The 21,459-nt window shown below is 35.4% G+C and overlaps 1 protein-coding gene across 1 annotated transcript in view; it reads left to right on the top strand.

Annotated features, from left to right (window-relative positions):
- Positions 1–2,758: 2,758 nt before the first annotated feature.
- Positions 2,759–21,459, top strand: part of LOC133334981 (muscle calcium channel subunit alpha-1-like) — a 61,050-nt gene continuing 42,349 nt past the window's right edge. Inside the window, exon 1 of the mRNA XM_061543292.1 lies at positions 2,759–2,943. Coding sequence (XP_061399276.1) covers positions 2,803–2,943 — 141 coding nt within the window. The 5' untranslated portion in view covers positions 2,759–2,802. The remainder of the gene's footprint in view (positions 2,944–21,459) is intronic.

Raw genomic sequence — 21,459 nt, 5'->3', positions numbered from 1 at the left:
AAACAATAACAAAAATTTTTTGTAAATTATTTTTCTTCTCTTTTAAATTTTCAAATATATATGTGCAAAGTTACAAATCTTAACAAGCATTGGTATTGATTTACCAGCCCATGGAAAATCTTGAAAAATTAAAATCGAGAATGGGTGGGGTTCCCTTAAATATTTCATTTTCGATATCCTTAAAAGCGGTGAATTTTTTGTATATTTTTCGATACCCTCATGAGTCATGGATTTTTTAATAATTTGTTCAATACCAAAGATGGATGTCTTAAGTAACTTTTTTCAATACGATAAGGCGTGGATTTTAAAATACCTTTTTTCATTCGCTTAGAAAGCGTGGATTTTTTAAATAAACTGTGTTCTTTTCAATGTAAATGTAAAACAAAGAAAGCCCTCACTTTTCATATTTAAAGTCAGAGTATACTTTTTCAACTCTTGAATTTTTGGGCATAAATTGTTGACTTTGGGCACTTTTTAGGGGAAATTTTGGGCGGAAATTTTTTTTCGAACGGCAACACTGGTTATAACTCACTCAACAGTTGGTGACTAGAATATTTGTTAGTGTCTTTATTCCTCCTTTTTTCATTCTTTTCAACTATAGGTATTTGAATTTAGATAAAAACACTTAAAACAATAGGAATATTATTTCAAGAAGAAATTATGGCACCAACAATTATCACTGGTTCACTGCACTTTTTGTTTCGTTTATTTTTTTGCAGTATTTTCACTAAATGAGAAAGTAAATTTGCGTGTGTATGAATGATCGTTCAACAATAAACAGCCAAGCAGTGATAGTTGTTGTTATAACTAAAACAACGGTTGGTGACTAGAATATTTGTTTGTGTTTTTATACCCTCCACCATAGTATGGAGGGTATATTAATTTTGTCATTCCGTTTGTAACTCATCCAAATATTCATTTGCGACCCTATAAAGTATAAATATTCTTGATCAGAATAAAATTCTAAGACGATCTAGCCATGTCCGTCCGTCTGTGCTAAAATTTTCCATAGGTTTGTCTTTTGTCTGCAGGCAGGTCAAGTTCGAAGATGGGATATATCGGTCCACGTTTAGACATAGCTCCCATATAACAGTACCTCCCAATCTTCGGTATTTTGGGGTTATTGAACGCGTTTTTCAACCGAATACGCTAAAAATTTTGTACATTGGTTTCTTATTGGGTACTAAATGTCTCCACAGAAAATATATATATATATATATATATATGGGTCCACTTTTTCTAGTAGCTCCCATATAACGGTACCTCCTAATTTTCAGTATTTTGGGGGTTTTGATCGCATTTTTCCACCGAATTGGCTGTAATTTAATATTTTGAGTTCTTAATAGGTACCAAATTTCTCCACAAAATATAGGTCAATTTTTCGGCTAGCCCCCATATTAAGGTACGCACAAATTTCGCATTTTGAGGTTCTTGAGCGCGTTTTTCAACCGGAATCACTGAAGTTTGGTATTTTGTAGCCGTATATGGAAACAAATCTCCCTACGAAAAATTATAACCCCATTTTTATACCCTCCACCATAGTATGGAGGGTATATTAATTTTGTCATTCCGTTTGTAACTCATCGAAATATTAATTTCCAACCCTATAAAGTATATATATTCTTGATCAGTGTAAAATTCTAGGACGATCTAGCCATGTCCGTCCGTCTGTCCATCTGTTGTAATCACGCTATCTTCTGAAGGAATGGAGATAGGGTGCTGATATTTTGCATAGGGTTGTCTTTTGTCTACAGGCAGGTCAAGTTCGAAGATGGGATATATCGGTTCACGTTTAGACATAGCTCCCATATAAGGGTACCCACCAAATTTCGGTATTTTTGGGTTCTTGAGCGCGTTTTTTAGCCGAATTCGCTGAAATTTGGTACATTTGGTTCTTATTGGGTACTAAATGTCCCTACAAAAAATTATAAATATAGGTCCTTTTTTATAATTTTCAGTATTTTGGGGGTCTTAATCGTAATTTTCCACGGAGTTGGCTGTAATTTAGTATTTTGAGTTCTTAATAGATTCCAAGGCTGAGGGTAATTTATCCATTTTAAAATTTTTATTATGGTTTATATTCCCTATATTTTCATTTCAAATACCTGCCAGTACATCTATGGTGGAGGGTATCCAAAGTTCGGCCCGGCCGAACTTAACGCTTTTTCACTTGTTTTTTGCAGTATTTTCGGTAAATGAGAATGTAGTTATTCTTGAAGAGAATAACAACAACTCGTGACGTTGTGGTAAGACTGTATATTATATTTTTTTCAAATATTTTTCATGACTTCCATTGGGTTGGCCTTTTGAAAATATTACATGCCGTTTAAAAGTATTGACCCGTTTCTCGGTAATGAAAATTAAGTCACTATTATCGTTTTCAGGCGTTTGCTGTGTTTTTACTAAAATATGATCGTTCTATTTATTTGAACATATTTTTTTTATTTTTATTGTCCATCTTTACAAAATTACACACTTGTGAGAGCGACGACAGTTACAATTTTTAGATATTTTAGTTTTCACATTAATTGTATAATATTATATTTTCTTGCATATAATTTATGTAGAACTACTTCGGTGATGCTTGGAACACTTTCGATTTTATTATTGTGTTAGGAAGCTTTATTGACATCGTCTATAGCGAAATAAAAACAAAAGAGCAGGCATTGGCGTCTTGCGATGGACAATCCTGTAATAAAGCGAAGGTAAGCGGATTTTTTTATTAAGACCTGTAAATAACTAACCTTCTTTTAGGGAGGCTCCAGCTTAATATCAATAAATTTTTTTCGACTTTTTCGCGTTATGCGCTTAGTAAAATTGTTGAGTAAAGGCGAAGGCATTCGGACCCTACTTTGGACATTTATAAAATCATTTCAAGCCCTTCCGTATGTAGCGCTTTTAATTGTAATGCTATTTTTCATTTATGCAGTTATTGGCATGCAGGTTTGTACTATAAACTTATTTAAAATAATATAATATTTAATATTAGCAAATAATGTGAAATCTGAATATAAAATAATGAAAACCAATGAGAATAATTATTAAATGAGGAAACTGATTAAATAGTGAATATATTATAAATAAAAAATTAATTATAGCATAGCGTATACGCGACAATTTTTAGCAGCGCTCGTAATATTTCGGTTTTCCGACCCGTAGGATGCTGAAATTTTGCATAGGGTTGTCTTTTGTCTGCAGGCAGGTCAAGTTCGAAGATGGAATATATCGGTCCACGTTTAGACATAGCTCCCATATAACAGTACCCCCCAATTTTCGGTATTTTGAGGTTCTTGGGCGCGTTTTTCAACCGAATACGCTGAAATTTGGTACATTGGGTTCTTATTGGGTACTTAATATCCCCACAAAAAATTATAAATATAGGTCCACTTTTTCTGGTAGCCCCCATATAACGGTACCTCCTAATTTTCAGTATTTTGGGGGTTTTGATCGTATTTTTCCACCGAATTAGCTATAATTTAGTATTTCAAGTTCTTAATATGTACCAAATCTCTCCACAAAAAATTATAAATATATGTGAATTTTTTCGGATATCCCCCATATAAGGGTACCCCCCCAATTTTCGGAATTTTGGGGTTCTTGAGCGCGTTTTTCAACCGAATACGCTGAAATTTGGTACATTGGGTTCTTAATAGGTTCCAAATCTCTCCACCAAAAATTATGAATATAGGTCCATTTTTTCGGATAGCCCCCATATAAGGGTACCCCCAATTTTCGGTATTTGGGGGTTCTTGAGCGCATTTTTCAACCGAATTTGCTGCAATTTGGTAATTTGTAGTCGTATATGGTAACAAATCTCTCTACCAAAAATTTTTAATATTCGCCCCCTTTTTGGGGTAGTCCCCATATAACCCCTTTTATACCCTCCACCATAGTATGGAGGGTATATTAATTTTGTCATTCCGTTTGTAACTCATCGAAATATTCATTTCCGACCCTATAAAGTATATATATTCTTGATCAGGGTAAAATTCTAAGACCATCTAGCCATGTCCGTCCGTCCGTCCGTCCGTCCGTCCGTCCGTCTGTTGTAATCACGCTATCTTCCGAAGGAATTGAGATAGGATGCTGAAATTTTGCATAGGGTTGTCTTTTGTCTGCAGGCAGGTCAAGTTCGAAGATGGGATATATCGGTCCACGTTTAGACATAGCTCCCATATAACAGTACCCCCCAATTTTCGGTATTTTGAGGTTCTTGGGCGCGTTTTTCAACCGAATACGCTGAAATTTGGTACATTGGGTTCTTATTGGGTACTTAATGTCCCCACAAAAAATTATAAATATAGGTCCACTTTTTCTGGTAGCCCCCATATAACGGTACCTCCTAATTTTCAGTATTTTGGGGGTTTTGATCGTATTTTTCCACCGAATTGGCTATAATTTAGTATTTCAAGTTCTTAATATGTACCAAATCTCTCCACAAAAAATTATAAATATATGTGAATTTTTTCGGATATCCCCCATATAAGGGTACCCCCCCAATTTTCGGAATTTTGGGGTTCTTGAGCGCGTTTTTCAACCGAATACGCTGAAATTTGGTACATTGGGTTCTTAATAGGTTCCAAATCTCTCCACCAAAAATTATGAATATAGGTCCATTTTTTCGGATAGCCCCCATATAAGGGTACCCCCAATTTTCGGTATTTGGGGGTTCTTGAGCGCATTTTTCAACCGAATTTGCTGCAATTTGGTAATTTGTAGTCGTATATGGTAACAAATCTCTCTACCAAAAATTTTTAATATTCGCCCCCTTTTTGGGGTAGTCCCCATATAACCCCTTTTTTATATTAAAATAGTTATCTGATTTGTTCCGCGTTTTGAGTTTGGTTCTAAGACTCTGTTGTAATCATTTCACCTGCGGAGGATAGCGAGATAAAAAATTAGAACCTAAGGTTCGATAATGAACTATAGCTGCATTTAGACCTAGCCCCTGATTGGGGGTTCCAGACGGAGTGGACCGATATTCCCCATCTTCGAATTTGAACTAAGCTTGGAAGATAATAAGATGGGCAAAGTTCGGATGAAATCTAAATTTTCTGAAACGGATTTGGTCCAAAGGAACATGGACCATGGACTAGAACCAATATTTCAATGAGGCACATTTTCATCGTGTTAAAGTGTATACACCCTCATTAGCCATAAGGCTGAGGGTATAATTATCCTTTAAAATTTTCTAAAATTTTTATTATGGTTTACATAACCGTTTACGCTGAAATTTGGTACATTGGTTCTTTTTGGGTACTGTTCCCCACAAAAAATTATAAATATAGGTCCACTTTTTCTGGTATATAACGGTACCTCCTAATTTTCAGTATTTTGGGGGTTTTGATCGTATTTTTCCACCGAATTGGCTATAATTTAGTATTTCAAGTTCTTAATATGTACCAAATCTCTCCACAAAAAATTATAAATATATGTGAATTTTTTCGGATATCCCCCATATAAGGGTACCCCCCAATTTTCGGAATTTTGGGGTTCTTGAGCGCGTTTTTCAACCGAATACGCTGAAATTTGGTACATTGGGTTCTTAATAGGTTCCAAATCTCTCCACCAAAAATTATGAATATAGGTCCATTTTTTCGGATAGCCCCCATATAAGGGTACCCCCAATTTTCGGTATTTGGGGGTTCTTGAGCGCATTTTTCAACCGAATTTGCTGCAATTTGGTAATTTGTAGTCGTATATGGTAACAAATCTCTCTACCAAAAATTTTTAATATTCGCCCCCTTTTTGGGGTAGTCCCCATATAACCCCTTTTTTATATTAAAATAGTTATCTGATTTGTTCCGCGTTTTGAGTTTGGTTCTAAGACTCTGTTGTAATCATTTCACCTGCGGAGGATAGCGAGATAAAAAATTAGAACCTAAGGTTCGATAATGAACTATAGCTGCATTTAGACCTAGCCCCTGATTGGGGGTTCCAGACGGAGTGGACCGATATTCCCCATCTTCGAATTTGAACTAAGCTTGGAAGAAATAATAAGATGGGCAAAGTTCGGATGAAATCTAAATTTTCTGAAACGGATTTGGTCCAAAGGAACATGGACCATGGACTAGAACCAATATTTCAATGAGGCACATTTTCATCGTGTTAAAGTGTATACACCCTCATTAGCCATAAGGCTGAGGGTATAATTATCCTTTAAAATTTTCTAAAATTTTTATTATGGTTTACATAATCCGTTTTTAGAAATGTCGGTATAGGTCCACTTTTTGGTATGTTCCCTATATTTTCATTTATAGTACCTGTCAATATAACTATGGTGGAGGGTATCCAAAGTTCGGCCCGGCCGAACTTACCGCTTTTTCACTTGTTTATATTAAAATAGTTATCTGATTTGTTCCGCGTTTTGAGTTTGGTTCTAAGACTCTGTTGTAATCATTTCACCTGCGGAGGATAGCGAGATAAAAAATTAGAACCTAAGGTTCGATAATGAACTATAGCTGCATTTAGACCTAGCCCCTGATTGGGGGTTCCAGACGGAGTGGACCGATATTCCCCATCTTCGAATTTGAACTAAGCTTGGAAGAAATAATAAGATGGGCAAAGTTCGGATGAAATCTAAATTTTCTGAAACGGATTTGGTCCAAAGGAACATGGACCATGGACTCAATATTTCAATGAGGCACATTTTCATCGTGTTAAAGTGTATACACCCTCATTAGCCATAAGGCTGAGGGTATAATTATCCTTTAAAATTTTCTAAAATTGTTTTTGTTGTTTTTGTTAACCTGTGATGTATTATTTTTCTTGTTTGGATTTGTTTCGGCTTAAGGTTAAATAAAATTCAGTATTTTGTTTTCTGCTTTTTTATTTTTTTTTATTCTCCAATATTTCGACTGTCTTCGACAGTCATCTTCAGGGAAATACTAAAAGATACAATTATTTAATAAGGTTTTCACAGAATAATATAACACACGTCTTTGAAATTTGGCGTATGCCCCGTCATTGTGCAATGTGCTGCAAGAGCCGTCTTTTGTTCTAATGGCTTGTCTGCATTTTGATTCGACTTATGTCCAGAAAGTCTTGTCTTTAGTTTGGTTTTTGTTGTACCAACATACACCTTTTGGCATAAGTTGGTTTTGTCCCCGTTACATTTTATCTTATATACTACATTGCACTTGTCTTCTTTTTATACCCTCCACCATAGTATGGAGGGTATATTAACTCATCGAAATATTCATTTCCGACCCTATAAAGTATATATATTCTTGATCAGGGTAAAATTCTAAGACCATCTAGCCATGTCCGTCCGTTAGGAAGATGTACAAAAGCGTTTTTGGAAATTCGTACTAGGACGGTACGAAAAGTACTAAAAAGTACTAAATGTGATACCATTTGTATTTGGCGAACCGGTAGAGCTAGAACTCTGAAATTTGGATTGGTGGTCGCTGAGTGTAGGATAGATGTACCAACGGGTTTTTGGAAATTCGAACTAAAAATATCCGAAAAGTACTAAAATGTACTTAATTTGGTACAATTTCGTAGAATGTGAATTGATGGAGCTAAAAACTTGAAATTTGGAATGCGACTTAGGGATGAGATGTAGAGTCTATTTAAGGAGATGGTTTTGAAAGCGTGTACTCATGTGTACGAAAGGTACTATATGATACTATATTTGGTACAAATTCAATTTGGAGATACAAATGGAGCTGGAGTCCTGAAATTTGAAATTAACATTACCGTCGGAGTGCAGAATTGGGAATGTACGTAGTTTTGGAATTCTTTTTACCCAGTTTCAGTAATTTATAGTCATGGGTACTAAATGGTACTAAATTTGGTACAATTTGAATTTTATGCGAACCAATAGAGCTAGAATCATTAAATTTGGAGTCAGGATCACTGTTGGGGTGTAAGATCGATATATGTAGGAAGTTTTAAAAATTATTACTAATGTGTACTAAATTTGGTACAATTTGAATTGTGGATGAACCGATAGAGTTGGAATCCTTAATCTTGGATTTAGGATCACTCTGGGGGTGAAAGTTTGGGTTAAGTGGGACGTTTTGGAAATTCGTACTACTGTGTACTAAATTTGGTACAATTTGAATTGTGAGTGAACCGAAAGAGTTGTAATCCTGAAACTTGGATTTAGCATCTCTGTTTGGGGTAAGTAAGAAGTTTTCGAAATTCGTACTACTGTGTACTAAATATCGTACAATTTGAACTGTAGGTGAACCGATAGAGTTGGAATCCTGAAACTTGGATTTAGGATCATTGTGGAATGTAGGATTGGGGTATTTAGGAAGTTTTGGAAATTTGTACTACTATGTACTAATTTTGGTACAATTTGAATTGTGGGTGAACCGATAGAGCTGGAATCCTGAAACTTTGAGTTAGGATCACTGTGGTGGTGTAGGATTGGGGTATGTAGGAAGTTTTAGAAATTCATACTACTGTGTACTAAATTTGGTACAAATTGAATTGTGGATGAACCGATAGAGTTGGAATCCTGAAACTTGGATTTAGGATCACTGTGGGGGTGTGTAGGGAGTTTTGGAAATTGGTACTACTATGTACTAAATTTTGTACAATTTGAATTGAGGGTGAATCGATAGAGCTGGAATCCTGAAACTTGGATATAGGATCACTCTGGGGGTGTAGGATTGGGGTCTGTAGGAAGTTTTGGAAATTCATACTACTGTGTACTAAATTTGGTACAATTTGAATTGTGAGTGAACCGATAGAGTTGTAATCCTGAAACTTGGATTTAGGGTCACTGTGGGGTTGTAGGGTTAGGGTAAGTTGGAGGTTTTGGAAATTCATACTACTGTGTACTAAATTTGGTACAATTTGGATTGTGAGTGAACCGATAGCGTTGGAATTCTGAAACTTGGAATTAGGATAACTGTGGAGTTTAGGTTTGGGTTAAGTAGGAAGTTTTGGAAATTCGTACTAAAGTGTACTAAATTTGGTACAAATTGAATTGTGGATGAACCGATAGAGTTGGAAATCTGAAACTTGGATTTAGGATAACTGTGGGGGTGTGGGATTAGTAAGAAGTATTTTAAATTCGTACTACTGTGTACTAAATTTTAATTTGGAAACATTATGGGGTTGTAGCATCGGGGTATGAGGGAAGTTTTGTTTGAAGTAGAAGGGTACGAAAAGTACTAAAATGTACCAAATATGGTACCCTTTTTATTAGCGAACGGGAAGAGCTAGAATTCTGAAATTTGCAATGTTGGCCACTGATGGAAAGTTAGAAAGATGTGCAAAAGGGTTTTTGGAAATTCGACCTATAAGTTTACTAAAGGTACTAAACTTTACTGAATTTAGTTCCTATGGTATATATTGAACATATATAGGTGGAATCTTGACATTTTAAATGGAATACAGGTTGGGAAGTGGTGTTGATGTACGGAAATGGTTTAAGACATTCGTATTTATGTGTATAAAAAGTGTAAAATGGTACTAAATTCCGTACTATTTACCTTCAGTTGAGTGTGTAGAGATGGAATCTTGATAATCGGAATTAGCTTTAAAAAATCGTACTTATTTGTACGAAAAGTACTAAATGGTACTAAATTAAAAATAAGGTTGGAGTGTAGGATGAGGTAGTTTTAAAAATACGTAATTATCTGTACTAAATGTACTAAGTTTAGTACAATTTAGATTTGAGTGAAAGGATAGAGGTGGATGGATTTGAAAATAAAATTACTCTTATAGCAAAGGATTGAGACAGTGTTGGAAATTCGAACTCATGAGTACGAAAAGTACTAAATATGGTACAATTTGGATCTATGTGAATAGATAGTGCTGTTATCCTGAAATTAATGAATAAAATTGCTGTTTCAGTGGGAAATTGAGGCAGTTTTATAACATCTACTTACGTCTACGAAAAGTAATAAATGGTACAATTTGGATGTTGGTGAACGAATAGAGCTGGAATCTTTAAATGTGGACCTAAGGTTGTTATTGGAGTGCATGACTAAGGTATTCTTGGAAATTTTTAATTTAGGTACGACAACCAAAAAATTTGGTACAATTTGGACTTTGGTGAACGGGTAGAACTCGAATCCTGAAAGTTGCAACTTAGGTTACTTTGGGAGTGTAGGAAATGTTCAGAATGGTGCCAAATATGGTACAGTTTATTGAACAGATAGAGCTGAAATTCTTATATTTGGACTTACGATTGAAAGCAGGTTTGGAATATTGAGATTGGTTTGGTATGTGGGTACGAAAAGTGCGGAATGGTTTCACACAGAGCTGAAATTCTTAAATTTGGACTATTTGAAAGAAGGATTGAGGTACATTTGAAAATTTGTACTTATGAGTACGAAAATCACTAAATTTGGAACAATTTGGACTTTGGTGGAAGTAAGATTACTTTTAGAGTGTAGGATTGATGTAGTTTTAGAAATTCTTACCTATGAGTATGAGAATTACTAAATGGTACTAAATTTGAAACAATTTGTATTTGATTGAATCTTGAGATTTGGAACATAGATTACTGTTGAAGTGTAGTATTGAGCTATGAAGACAACTTTGGGAACTCGAATTTATGTGTACCAATAATAAGTAGAATAGAAAATTCACTAAATTTGGAATAATTTGAATTTTGGTAACGGAGAGAGCTGGAAAAATAAAATTTAGAATGATGGTCATTTACAGAGAGTTACAAAGAAAGACCCAAGGGTTTTTGGTACTAAATTTAGTGGAGGTGACGGTATAGAGGTAGTCTTGAAAATGTATAATTATGTGTTCGAAAAATTCTAAATGGAATTACATGTGGAACCTGTACGTTTTTGCTAAAGTGTGGATTTCGGAAAGTAGTGCTTATGTGTATGAAGAGTACTTAATGGTAATAAACTCGATATTAAATGTAGGAATAGAGGTGGAATTCAGAACTATAGTACAAATAATTATACGGTATTCACGATCTCCATATAAAATATTCGGAATTTTGGGGTTCTTGAGCGCGTTTTTCAACCGAATACGCTGAAATTTGGTACATTGGGTTCTTAATAGGTTCCAAATCTCTCCACCAAAAATTATGAATATAGGTCCATTTTTTCGGATAGCCCCCATATAAGGGTACCCCCAATTTTCGGTATTTGGGGGTTCTTGAGCGCATTTTTCAACCGAATTTGCTGCAATTTGGTAATTTGTAGTCGTATATGGTAACAAATCTCTCTACCAAAAATTTTTAATATTCGCCCGCTTTTTGGGGTAGTCCCCATATAACCCCTTTTTATACCCTCCACCATAGTATGGAGGGTATATTAATTTTGTCATTCCGTTTGTAACTCATCGAAATATTCATTTCCGACCCTATAAAGTATATATATTCTTGATCAGGGTAAAATTCTAAGACCATCTAGCCATGTCCGTCCGTCCGTCTGTCCGTCCGTCTGTTGTAATCACGCTATCTTCCGAAGGAATTGAGATAGGATGCTGAAATTTTGCATAGGGTTGTCTTTTGTCTGCAGGCAGGTCAAGTTCGAAGATGGGATATATCGGTCCACGTTTAGACATAGCTCCCATATAACAGTACCCCCCAATTTTCGGTATTTTGAGGTTCTTGGGCGCGTTTTTCAACCGAATACGCTGAAATTTGGTACATTGGGTTCTTATTGGGTACTTAATGTCCCCACAAAAAATTATAAATATAGGTCCACTTTTTCTGGTAGCCCCCATATAACGGTACCTCCTAATTTTCAGTATTTTGGGGGTTTTGATCGTATTTTTCCACCGAATTGGCTATAATTTAGTATTTCAAGTTCTTAATATGTACCAAATCTCTCCACAAAAAATTATAAATATATGTGAATTTTTTCGGATATCCCCCTCTCCACCAAAAATCCCCCTCTCCACCAAAAATTATGAATATAGGTCCATTTTTTCGGATAGCCCCCATATAAGGGTACCCCCAATTTTCGGTATTTGGGGGTTCTTGAGCGCATTTTTCAACCGAATTTGCTGCAATTTGGTAATTTGTAGTCGTATATGGTAACAAATCTCTCTACCAAAAATTTTTAATATTCGCCCGCTTTTTGGGGTAGTCCCCATATAACCCCTTTTTATACCCTCCACCATAGTATGGAGGGTATATTAACTTTGTCATTCCGTTTGTAACTCATCGAAATATTCATTTCCGACGCTATAAAGTATATATATTCTTGATCAGGGTAAAATTCTAAGACCATCTAGCCATGTCCGTCCGTCCGTCTGTCCGTCCGTCTGTTGTAATCACGCTATCTTCCGAAGGAATTGAGATAGGATGCTGAAATTTTGCATAGGGTTGTCTTTTGTCTGCAGGCAGGTCAAGTTCGAAGATGGGATATATCGGTCCACGTTTAGACATAGCTCCCATATAACAGTACCCCCCAATTTTCGGTATTTTGAGGTTCTTGGGCGCGTTTTTCAACCGAATACGCTGAAATTTGGTACATTGGGTTCTTATTGGGTACTTAATGTCCCCACAAAAAATTATAAATATAGGTCCACTTTTTCTGGTAGCCCCCATATAACGGTACCTCCTAATTTTCAGTATTTTGGGGGTTTTGATCGTATTTTTCCACCGAATTGGCTATAATTTAGTATTTCAAGTTCTTAAATTTGGTACATTGGGTTCTTAATAGGTTCCAAATCTCTCCACCAAAAATTATGAATATAGGTCCACTTTTTCTGGTAGCCCCCATATAAACCCCCAATTTTTAATTTTTCATTTGCTGCAATTTGGTAATTTGTAGTCGTATATGGTAACAAATCTCTCTACCAAAAATTTTTAATATTCGCCCGCTTTTTGGGGTAGTCCCCATATAACCCCTTTTTATACCCTCCACCATAGTATGGAGGGTATATTAATTTTGTCATTCCGTTTGTAACTCATCGAAATATTCATTTCCGACCCTATAAAGTATATATATTCTTGATCAGGGTAAAATTCTAAGACCATCTAGCCATGTCCGTCCGTCTGTCCGTCCGTCCGTCTGTCCGTCCGTCTGTTGTAATCACGCTATCTTCCGAAGGAATTGAGATAGGATGCTGAAATTTTGCATAGGGTTGTCTTTTGTCTGCAGGCAGGTCAAGTTCGAAGATGGGATATATCGGTCCACGTTTAGACATAGCTCCCATATAACAGTACCCCCCAATTTTCGGTATTTTGAGGTTCTTGGGCGCGTTTTTCAACCGAATACGCTGAAATTTGGTACATTGGGTTCTTATTGGGTACTTAATGTCCCCACAAAAAATTATAAATATAGGTCCACTTTTTCTGGTAGCCCCCATATAACGGTACCTCCTAATTTTCAGTATTTTGGGGGTTTTGATCGTATTTTTCCACCGAATTGGCTATAATTTAGTATTTCAAGTTCTTAATATGTACCAAATCTCTCCACAAAAAATTATAAATATATGTGAATTTTTTCGGATATCCCCCATATAAGGGTACCCCCCAATTTTCGGAATTTTGGGGTTCTTGAGCGCGTTTTTCAACCGAATACGCTGAAATTTGGTACATTGGGTTCTTAATAGGTTCCAAATCTCTCCACCAAAAATTATGAATATAGGTCCATTTTTTCGGATAGCCCCCATATAAGGGTACCCCCAATTTTCGGTATTTGGGGGTTCTTGAGCGCATTTTTCAACCGAATTTGCTGCAATTTGGTAATTTGTAGTCGTATATGGTAACAAATCTCTCTACCAAAAATTTTTAATATTCGCCCCCTTTTTGGGGTAGTCCCCATATAACCCCTTTTATACCCTCCACCATAGTATGGAGGGTATATTAATTTTGTCATTCCGTTTGTAACTCATCGAAATATTCATTTCCGACCCTATAAAGTATATATATTCTTGATCAGGGTAAAATTCTAAGACCATCTAGCCATGTCCGTCCGTCTGTCGGTCCGTCCGTCTGTTGTAATCACGCTATCTTCCGAAGGAATTGAGATAGGATGCTGAAATTTTGCATAGGGTTGTCTTTTGTCTGCAGGCAGGTCAAGTTCGAAGATGGGATATATCGGTCCACGTTTAGACATAGCTCCCATATAACAGTACCCCCCAATTTTCGGTATTTTGAGGTTCTTGGGCGCGTTTTTCAACCGAATACGCTGAAATTTGGTACATTGGGTTCTTATTGGGTACTTAATGTCCCCACAAAAAATTATAAATATAGGTCCACTTTTTCTGGTAGCCCCCATATAACGGTACCTCCTAATTTTCAGTATTTTGGGGGTTTTGATCGTATTTTTCCACCGAATTGGCTATAATTTAGTATTTCAAGTTCTTAATATGTACCAAATCTCTCCACAAAAAATTATAAATATATGTGAATTTTTTCGGATATCCCCCATATAAGGGTACCCCCCCAATTTTCGGAATTTTGGGGTTCTTGAGCGCGTTTTTCAACCGAATACGCTGAAATTTGGTACATTGGGTTCTTAATAGGTTCCAAATCTCTCCACCAAAAATTATGAATATAGGTCCATTTTTTCGGATAGCCCCCATATAAGGGTACCCCCAATTTTCGGTATTTGGGGGTTCTTGAGCGCATTTTTCAACCGAATTTGCTGCAATTTGGTAATTTGTAGTCGTATATGGTAACAAATCTCTCTACCAAAAATTTTTAATATTCGCCCCCTTTTTGGGGTAGTCCCCATATAACCCCTTTTTATACCCTCCACCATAGTATGGAGGGTATATTAATTTTGTCATTCCGTTTGTAACTCATCGAAATATTCATTTCCGACCCTATAAAGTATATATATTCTTGATCAGGGTAAAATTCTAAGACCATCTAGCCATGTCCGTCCGTCTGTCCGTCCGTCTGTTGTAATCACGCTATCTTCCGAAGGAATTGAGATAGGATGCTGAAATTTTGCATAGGGTTGTCTTTTGTCTGCAGGCAGGTCAAGTTCGAAGATGGGATATATCGGTCCACGTTTAGACATAGCTCCCATATAACAGTACCCCCCAATTTTCGGTATTTTGAGGTTCTTGGGCGCGTTTTTCAACCGAATACGCTGAAATTTGGTACATTGGGTTCTTATTGGGTACTTAATGTCCCCACAAAAAATTATAAATATAGGTCCACTTTTTCTGGTAGCCCCCATATAACGGTACCTCCTAATTTTCAGTATTTTGGGGGTTTTGATCGTATTTTTCCACCGAATTGGCTATAATTTAGTATTTCAAGTTCTTAATATGTACCAAATCTCTCCACAAAAAATTATAAATATATGTGAATTTTTTCGGATATCCCCCATATAAGGGTACCCCCCCAATTTTCGGAATTTTGGGGTTCTTGAGCGCGTTTTTCAACCGAATACGCTGAAATTTGGTACATTGGGTTCTTAATAGGTTCCAAATCTCTCCACCAAAAATTATGAATATAGGTCCATTTTTTCGGATAGCCCCCATATAAGGGTACCCCCAATTTTCGGTATTTGGGGGTTCTTGAGCGCATTTTTCAACCGAATTTGCTGCAATTTGGTAATTTGTAGTCGTATATGGTAACAAATCTCTCTACCAAAAATTTTTAATATTCGCCCCCTTTTTGGGGTAGTCCCCATATAACCCCTTTTATACCCTCCACCATAGTATGGAGGGTATATTAATTTTGTCATTCCGTTTGTAACTCATCGAAATATTCATTTCCGACCCTATAAAGTATATATATTCTTGATCAGGGTAAAATTCTAAGACCATCTAGCCATGTCCGTCCGTCTGTCCGTCCGTCTGTTGTAATCACGCTATCTTCCGAAGGAATTGAGATAGGATGCTGAAATTTTGCATAGGGTTGTCTTTTGTCTGCAGGCAGGTCAAGTTCGAAGATGGGATATATCGGTCCACGTTTAGACATAGCTCCCATATAACAGTACCCCCCAATTTTCGGTATTTTGAGGTTCTTGGGCGCGTTTTTCAACCGAATACGCTGAAATTTGGTACATTGGGTTCTTATTGGGTACTTAATGTCCCCACAAAAAATTATAAATATAGGTCCACTTTTTCTGGTAGCCCCCATATAACGGTACCTCCTAATTTTCAGTATTTTGGGGGTTTTGATCGTATTTTTCCACCGAATTGGCTATAATTTAGTATTTCAAGTTCTTAATATGTACCAAATCTCTCCACAAAAAATTATAAATATATGTGAATTTTTTCGGATATCCCCCATATAAGGGTACCCCCCCAATTTTCGGAATTTTGGGGTTCTTGAGCGCGTTTTTCAACCGAATACGCTGAAATTTGGTACATTGGGTTCTTAATAGGTTCCAAATCTCTCCACCAAAAATTATGAATATAGGTCCATTTTTTCGGATAGCCCCCATATAAGGGTACCCCCAATTTTCGGTATTTGGGGGTTCTTGAGCGCATTTTTCAACCGAATTTGCTGCAATTTGGTAATTTGTAGTCGTATATGGTAACAAATCTCTCTACCAAAAATTTTTAATATTCGCCCCCTTTTTGGGGTAGTCCCCATATAACCCCTTTTTATACCCTCCACCATAGTATGGAGGGTATATTAATTTTGTCATTCCGTTTGTAACTCATCGAAATATTCATTTCCGACCCTATAAAGTATATATATTCTATAGGGTAAAATTCTAAGACCATCTAGCCATGTCCGTCCGTCTGTCCGTCCGTCTGTTGTAATCACGCTATCTTCCGAAGGAATTGAGAGAGTATGCTGAAAATTTGCATAGGGTTGTCTTTTGTCTGCAGGCAGGTCAAGTTCGAAGATGGGATATATCGGTCCACGTTTAGACATAGCTCCCATATAACAGTACCCCCCAATTTTCGGTATTTTGAGGTTCTTGGGCGCGTTTTTCAACCGAATACGCTGAAATTTGGTACATTGGGTTCTTATTGGGTACTTAATGTCCCCACAAAAAATTATAAATATAGGTCCACTTTTTCTGGTAGCCCCCATATAACGGTACCTCCTAATTTCAGTATTTTGGGGGTTTTGATCGTATTTTTCCACCGAATTGGCTATAATTTAGTATTTCAAGTTCTTAATATGTACCAAATCTCTCCACAAAAAATTATAAATATATGTGAATTTTTTCGGATATCCCCCATATAAGGGTACCCCCCAATTTTCGGAATTTTGGGGTTCTTGAGCGCGTTTTTCAACCGAATACGCTGAAATTTGGTACATTGGGTTCTTAATAGGTTCCAAATCTCTCCACCAAAAATTATGAATATAGGTCCATTTTTTCGGATAGCCCCCATATAAGGGTACCCCCAATTTTCGGTATTTGGGGGTTCTTGAGCGCATTTTTCAACCGAATTTGCTGCAATTTGGTAATTTGTAGTCGTATATGGTAACAAATCTCTCTACCAAAAATTTTTAATATTCGCCCCCTTTTTGGGGTAGTCCCCATATAACCCCTTTTTTATATTAAAATAGTTATCTGATTTGTTCCGCGTTTTGAGTTTGGTTCTAAGACTCTGTTGTAATCATTTCACCTGCGGAGGATAGCGAGATAAAAAATTAGAACCTAAGGTTCGATAATGAACTATAGCTGCATTTAGACCTAGCCCCTGATTGGGGGTTCCAGACGGAGTGGACCGATATTCCCCATCTTCGAATTTGAACTAAGCTTGGAAGAAATAATAAGATGGGCAAAGTTCGGATGAAATCTAAATTTTCTGAAACGGATTTGGTCCAAAGGAACATGGACCATGGACTAGAACCAATATTTCAATGAGGCACATTTTCATCGTGTTAAAGTGTATACACCCTCATTAGCCATAAGGCTGAGGGTATAATTATCCTTTAAAATTTTCTAAAATTTTTATTATGGTTTACATAATCCGTTTTTAGAAATGTCGGTATAGGTCCACTTTTTGGTATGTTCCCTATATTTTCATTTATAGTACCTGTCAATATAACTATGGTGGAGGGTATCCAAAGTTCGGCCCGGCCGAACTTATAAATATAAATTTTCTAGCAACGTGACAAACTTTGATTAGTTTTTCAGTTGTCGACCGAATGTAGACGAGTGAACATGTTTTCGCAGTGTCGTTGTAAACATTTAATTTTTTGTTGTAAGTTCCCAAGTAGAATTCAGTGATCGTTCTTGGATTCCAACTGTCCTTTCAAACATACATTAATGGTATTACAAACCATGATTTAAACGAAATACATCTATCCCTCGATTTAAATTTTCCCTCTGTACAAGCTCCGATACAGTCGGAAGCAAACACGTACGTTGAAATCATATAGGGTAGATACAGCATTATTCGGGCTGGGCCCCCTAATTTATTTATTTCTTTCCTCTGCGTAAATTTAGTTTTACACCAGGAAACTTTTAATTTCATTAGAATTTTACAAATTAAAAAAGGAAAATTTTGACAGCGTATAGGGTAAATACAGCAGTATTCAATGCATTTGAAATAAAATTATTCTGATCCAACATTGTTTGTCTTCTAATTGACGGTATGACATGTTCCTATAACCCGGATCTCAAATAAGCAAAACATAATATATCTTATACATTTGTTTATTGTATACTAAAATAAAATATTATCAACAATGTGCACAGCATAATATGGATTCCATACTACTGACGCATAATCAAGCTTAGGTAGAACGAAAGTTGTAAATAATAATGTGCGAGTATATAGATTGGAAAACTTTTTACAATTGCGTTTTAAAAATGCTAAAGCTGAATAAGCCCTAGGCATAGTATAATCAATATGATGTTTGAATCAAAGATCATAATCAAAAATAACAAAAAACTTTTGACAATATAATATTATTAATATCATATTGTGTATAAATTTTTTGTAAACGCCTACTAAATGGTAGACGAACACATTTAGAAATGTTGAAATCCAATTTATTTAATTGACCCCAAGAAACCAATCAGCTTGTAACAATTCAGAATCACGGAAAAAATAAATTTTGGCAAAAAGTTTAATATCATCCGCGTACAGAAGAAATTTCCCAAAATGAAAACAATAATCAATGCCATTTATAAATAATACAAAAAATAGGAGGCCTAAAATACTACCCTGTGGTATACCGGAAGTGGCAAAGTTAAAAATGAAATTTTGGCAAAGAGTTTAATATCATCCGCGTACAGAAGAAATTTCCCAAAATGAAAACAATAATCAATGTCATTTATAAATAATACAAAAAATAGGGGGCCTAAAATACTACCCTGTGGTATACCGGAAGTGGCAATTTGATAATTTGAAGAAATTTTTCATTTATTTACAAATATTCCTTTAGAGATTAAAATTATAAGATAGTGGACAAATAGATTTACTGCAGTGTTTCAAAAAGTAAGGCCAAATACCATCAATGTCAATTTGAGTTGAATCTTTTCACATTTTACAACCACGTAATACGTATGTTTCATTTAATTTAGTAGAACCCATATTTATGACTTCCTGAACAATATCTAACGGAAAATTGTCATCTACAATATCAGTTGGGACAAAATTGGATTTAAAAAATTTAGCAAACTGTTCAACAATATCATTAAAAGATGTTACATATTTACAATCAAGCACCATTGAGATTGAAAAATCACTTGAAGATTTCTTTTTTTTTTCATTTCATTTTCATTTATTAAGCATACCACAACTACCACTGAAGACTTCAAGGCCATACAAAAATATTGGCATTATAAGAGCATGCACAACGTATCTTAATAAGATATGGCAAAACAATGTCTAATGTGTACAACTTTTTTAATGTAAAGTTATACTTAGACACAATAGAATTCACATGGTTTCCATACGTCAATTTGTTATCAATTATTATCCCCAAACAATTTACCTTGCTTACAACATCTATAACTTCATTCCAGGTGGAAACAGAAATTGCATTGACGGGTAAATTACCAAAATACATAACTTTAGTTTTTCTTGCATTAATACTTAGGCCATTTTCACTCATCCAGCCTTCCAATATATTTGTAATAAAATCGATTGTATTTTGAAGAACATCTAAAAACACAATATCACTCAAAAACAAAGGCTGTAGATCATCAGCAAACGCAAAAGATAAACAATTCCGGCAGCTAACCATACTAAACAAGTCGTTAACATACATTATAAATAGCAATGGGCCCAATACAGAATCCTGCGGTACCCCACTACTCTTTTGTCTAATAAAATACAAAAATGTCTTGGAATTATTTTTAATTTTAGATTCAAAATCAAAAATATATTGTTTATACAAAAACTTATTATTATTTAGTATGACTCTTAAAATAATTTGTGGCCCTATAAAATTTGTAAAATTTGTTCCTGAGGTCCTTTAGTTTTTTTTTAAACGTGGAATATACCATGGTATTTTATAATTAATTGGATTCAAAATAGGCACATGCTCAGAACATATTGTCTTTATTTTTAAGAGAAAAATATCGCAGGATTCATGACTTATTTATGAATTAACTTTCACAATCACAACTTTGAAAAGCGCTCTTAAAATCTTGTTCTTTATCGGCGTAAATTATTTTGGTAAATCATTTCCTACAAACTGTCCGTAAAATACCACGGGTGGGGCACCTTTGAACATATACAGTAAACTCCAGTAAAAAACGGAGTTTTCAACTTTTGGCTTCGATTTCTCAAAAATTTCAAATGGGCTAATAAGATTACGAAATTAGCTGTATTTGTCACCATATAAAATTTTGCTTTTATGTCGTTTTATGTTTTAATTTATGTTTATGTTTAATTTTATGTAATAAAATATGTATATAAAGCTTAAAGTATATCATATGTATATTCATTCAAGGTTACATATGTTATTATTAGTTAAAACTTATAAAAAACCAAAAATTATAAAGTAAAAAATGTTATGAGGCTTGAAAGAAATAAAGTGTTCAAAGGTCCCCCCTCTCCCATACATTGTGATGTTTCCATAAAAATATCAGAAAATTTAGTTCGTATACCAGACATATTTTTATAATATATTTTAATAGAGGCAATACTATGGTTAATTCAGCTGGAGGTTGCTCCTGTTGGACCCTGGGAAAATTATGCCGCACTCTCACATTCGATGGCCATAACATTGGTTTAAAGATCTCATTGCAGTTCATCCAGGTTTGCGTCGCTTTTAACAAACTTATAGCAAGTTAAGTGATTTCTAGATATACTAGAATGCTTTTCAACGTATGATATTATATCTTCGGTTTAAACGGTGGTTTTGTAGTTCCGTAGCTAATTGTCTGGAGATTTTACTATCGGATGAACAATTATCAATCACAGCTCTAGTGTGACCAATTTTCCATTATGGACGTTTACAACTGCTGTTGGAAATAGTGATGTGTAATGATGTGCGGTTATGGATTCTGTGCTGACGGGGTTTAGATTAGAATGTGATGGTCGCGAAGATGACCCTTCGCATAAGTTGCACAGTGGGTAAAAATAACGATCTAGAACGCAGAAAATAAAAAAATGAACTTGAAGGAAACTTTAAAACATTAATGCAGTTTTAAAGTAGAGTCTTGAGTGTACTTATGTCCGTAT

Source organism: Musca vetustissima, unplaced genomic scaffold, assembly GCF_032173495.1.
Source record: "Musca vetustissima isolate MV318-11 ecotype Yass unplaced genomic scaffold, APGP_CSIRO_Mvet_v1 utg40628, whole genome shotgun sequence".
In the NCBI taxonomy this organism is placed as follows: domain Eukaryota; kingdom Metazoa; phylum Arthropoda; class Insecta; order Diptera; family Muscidae; genus Musca; species Musca vetustissima.
Note: the sequence above shows the minus strand (reverse complement) of the source record. Positions and strands in the feature narration are given on the sequence as shown.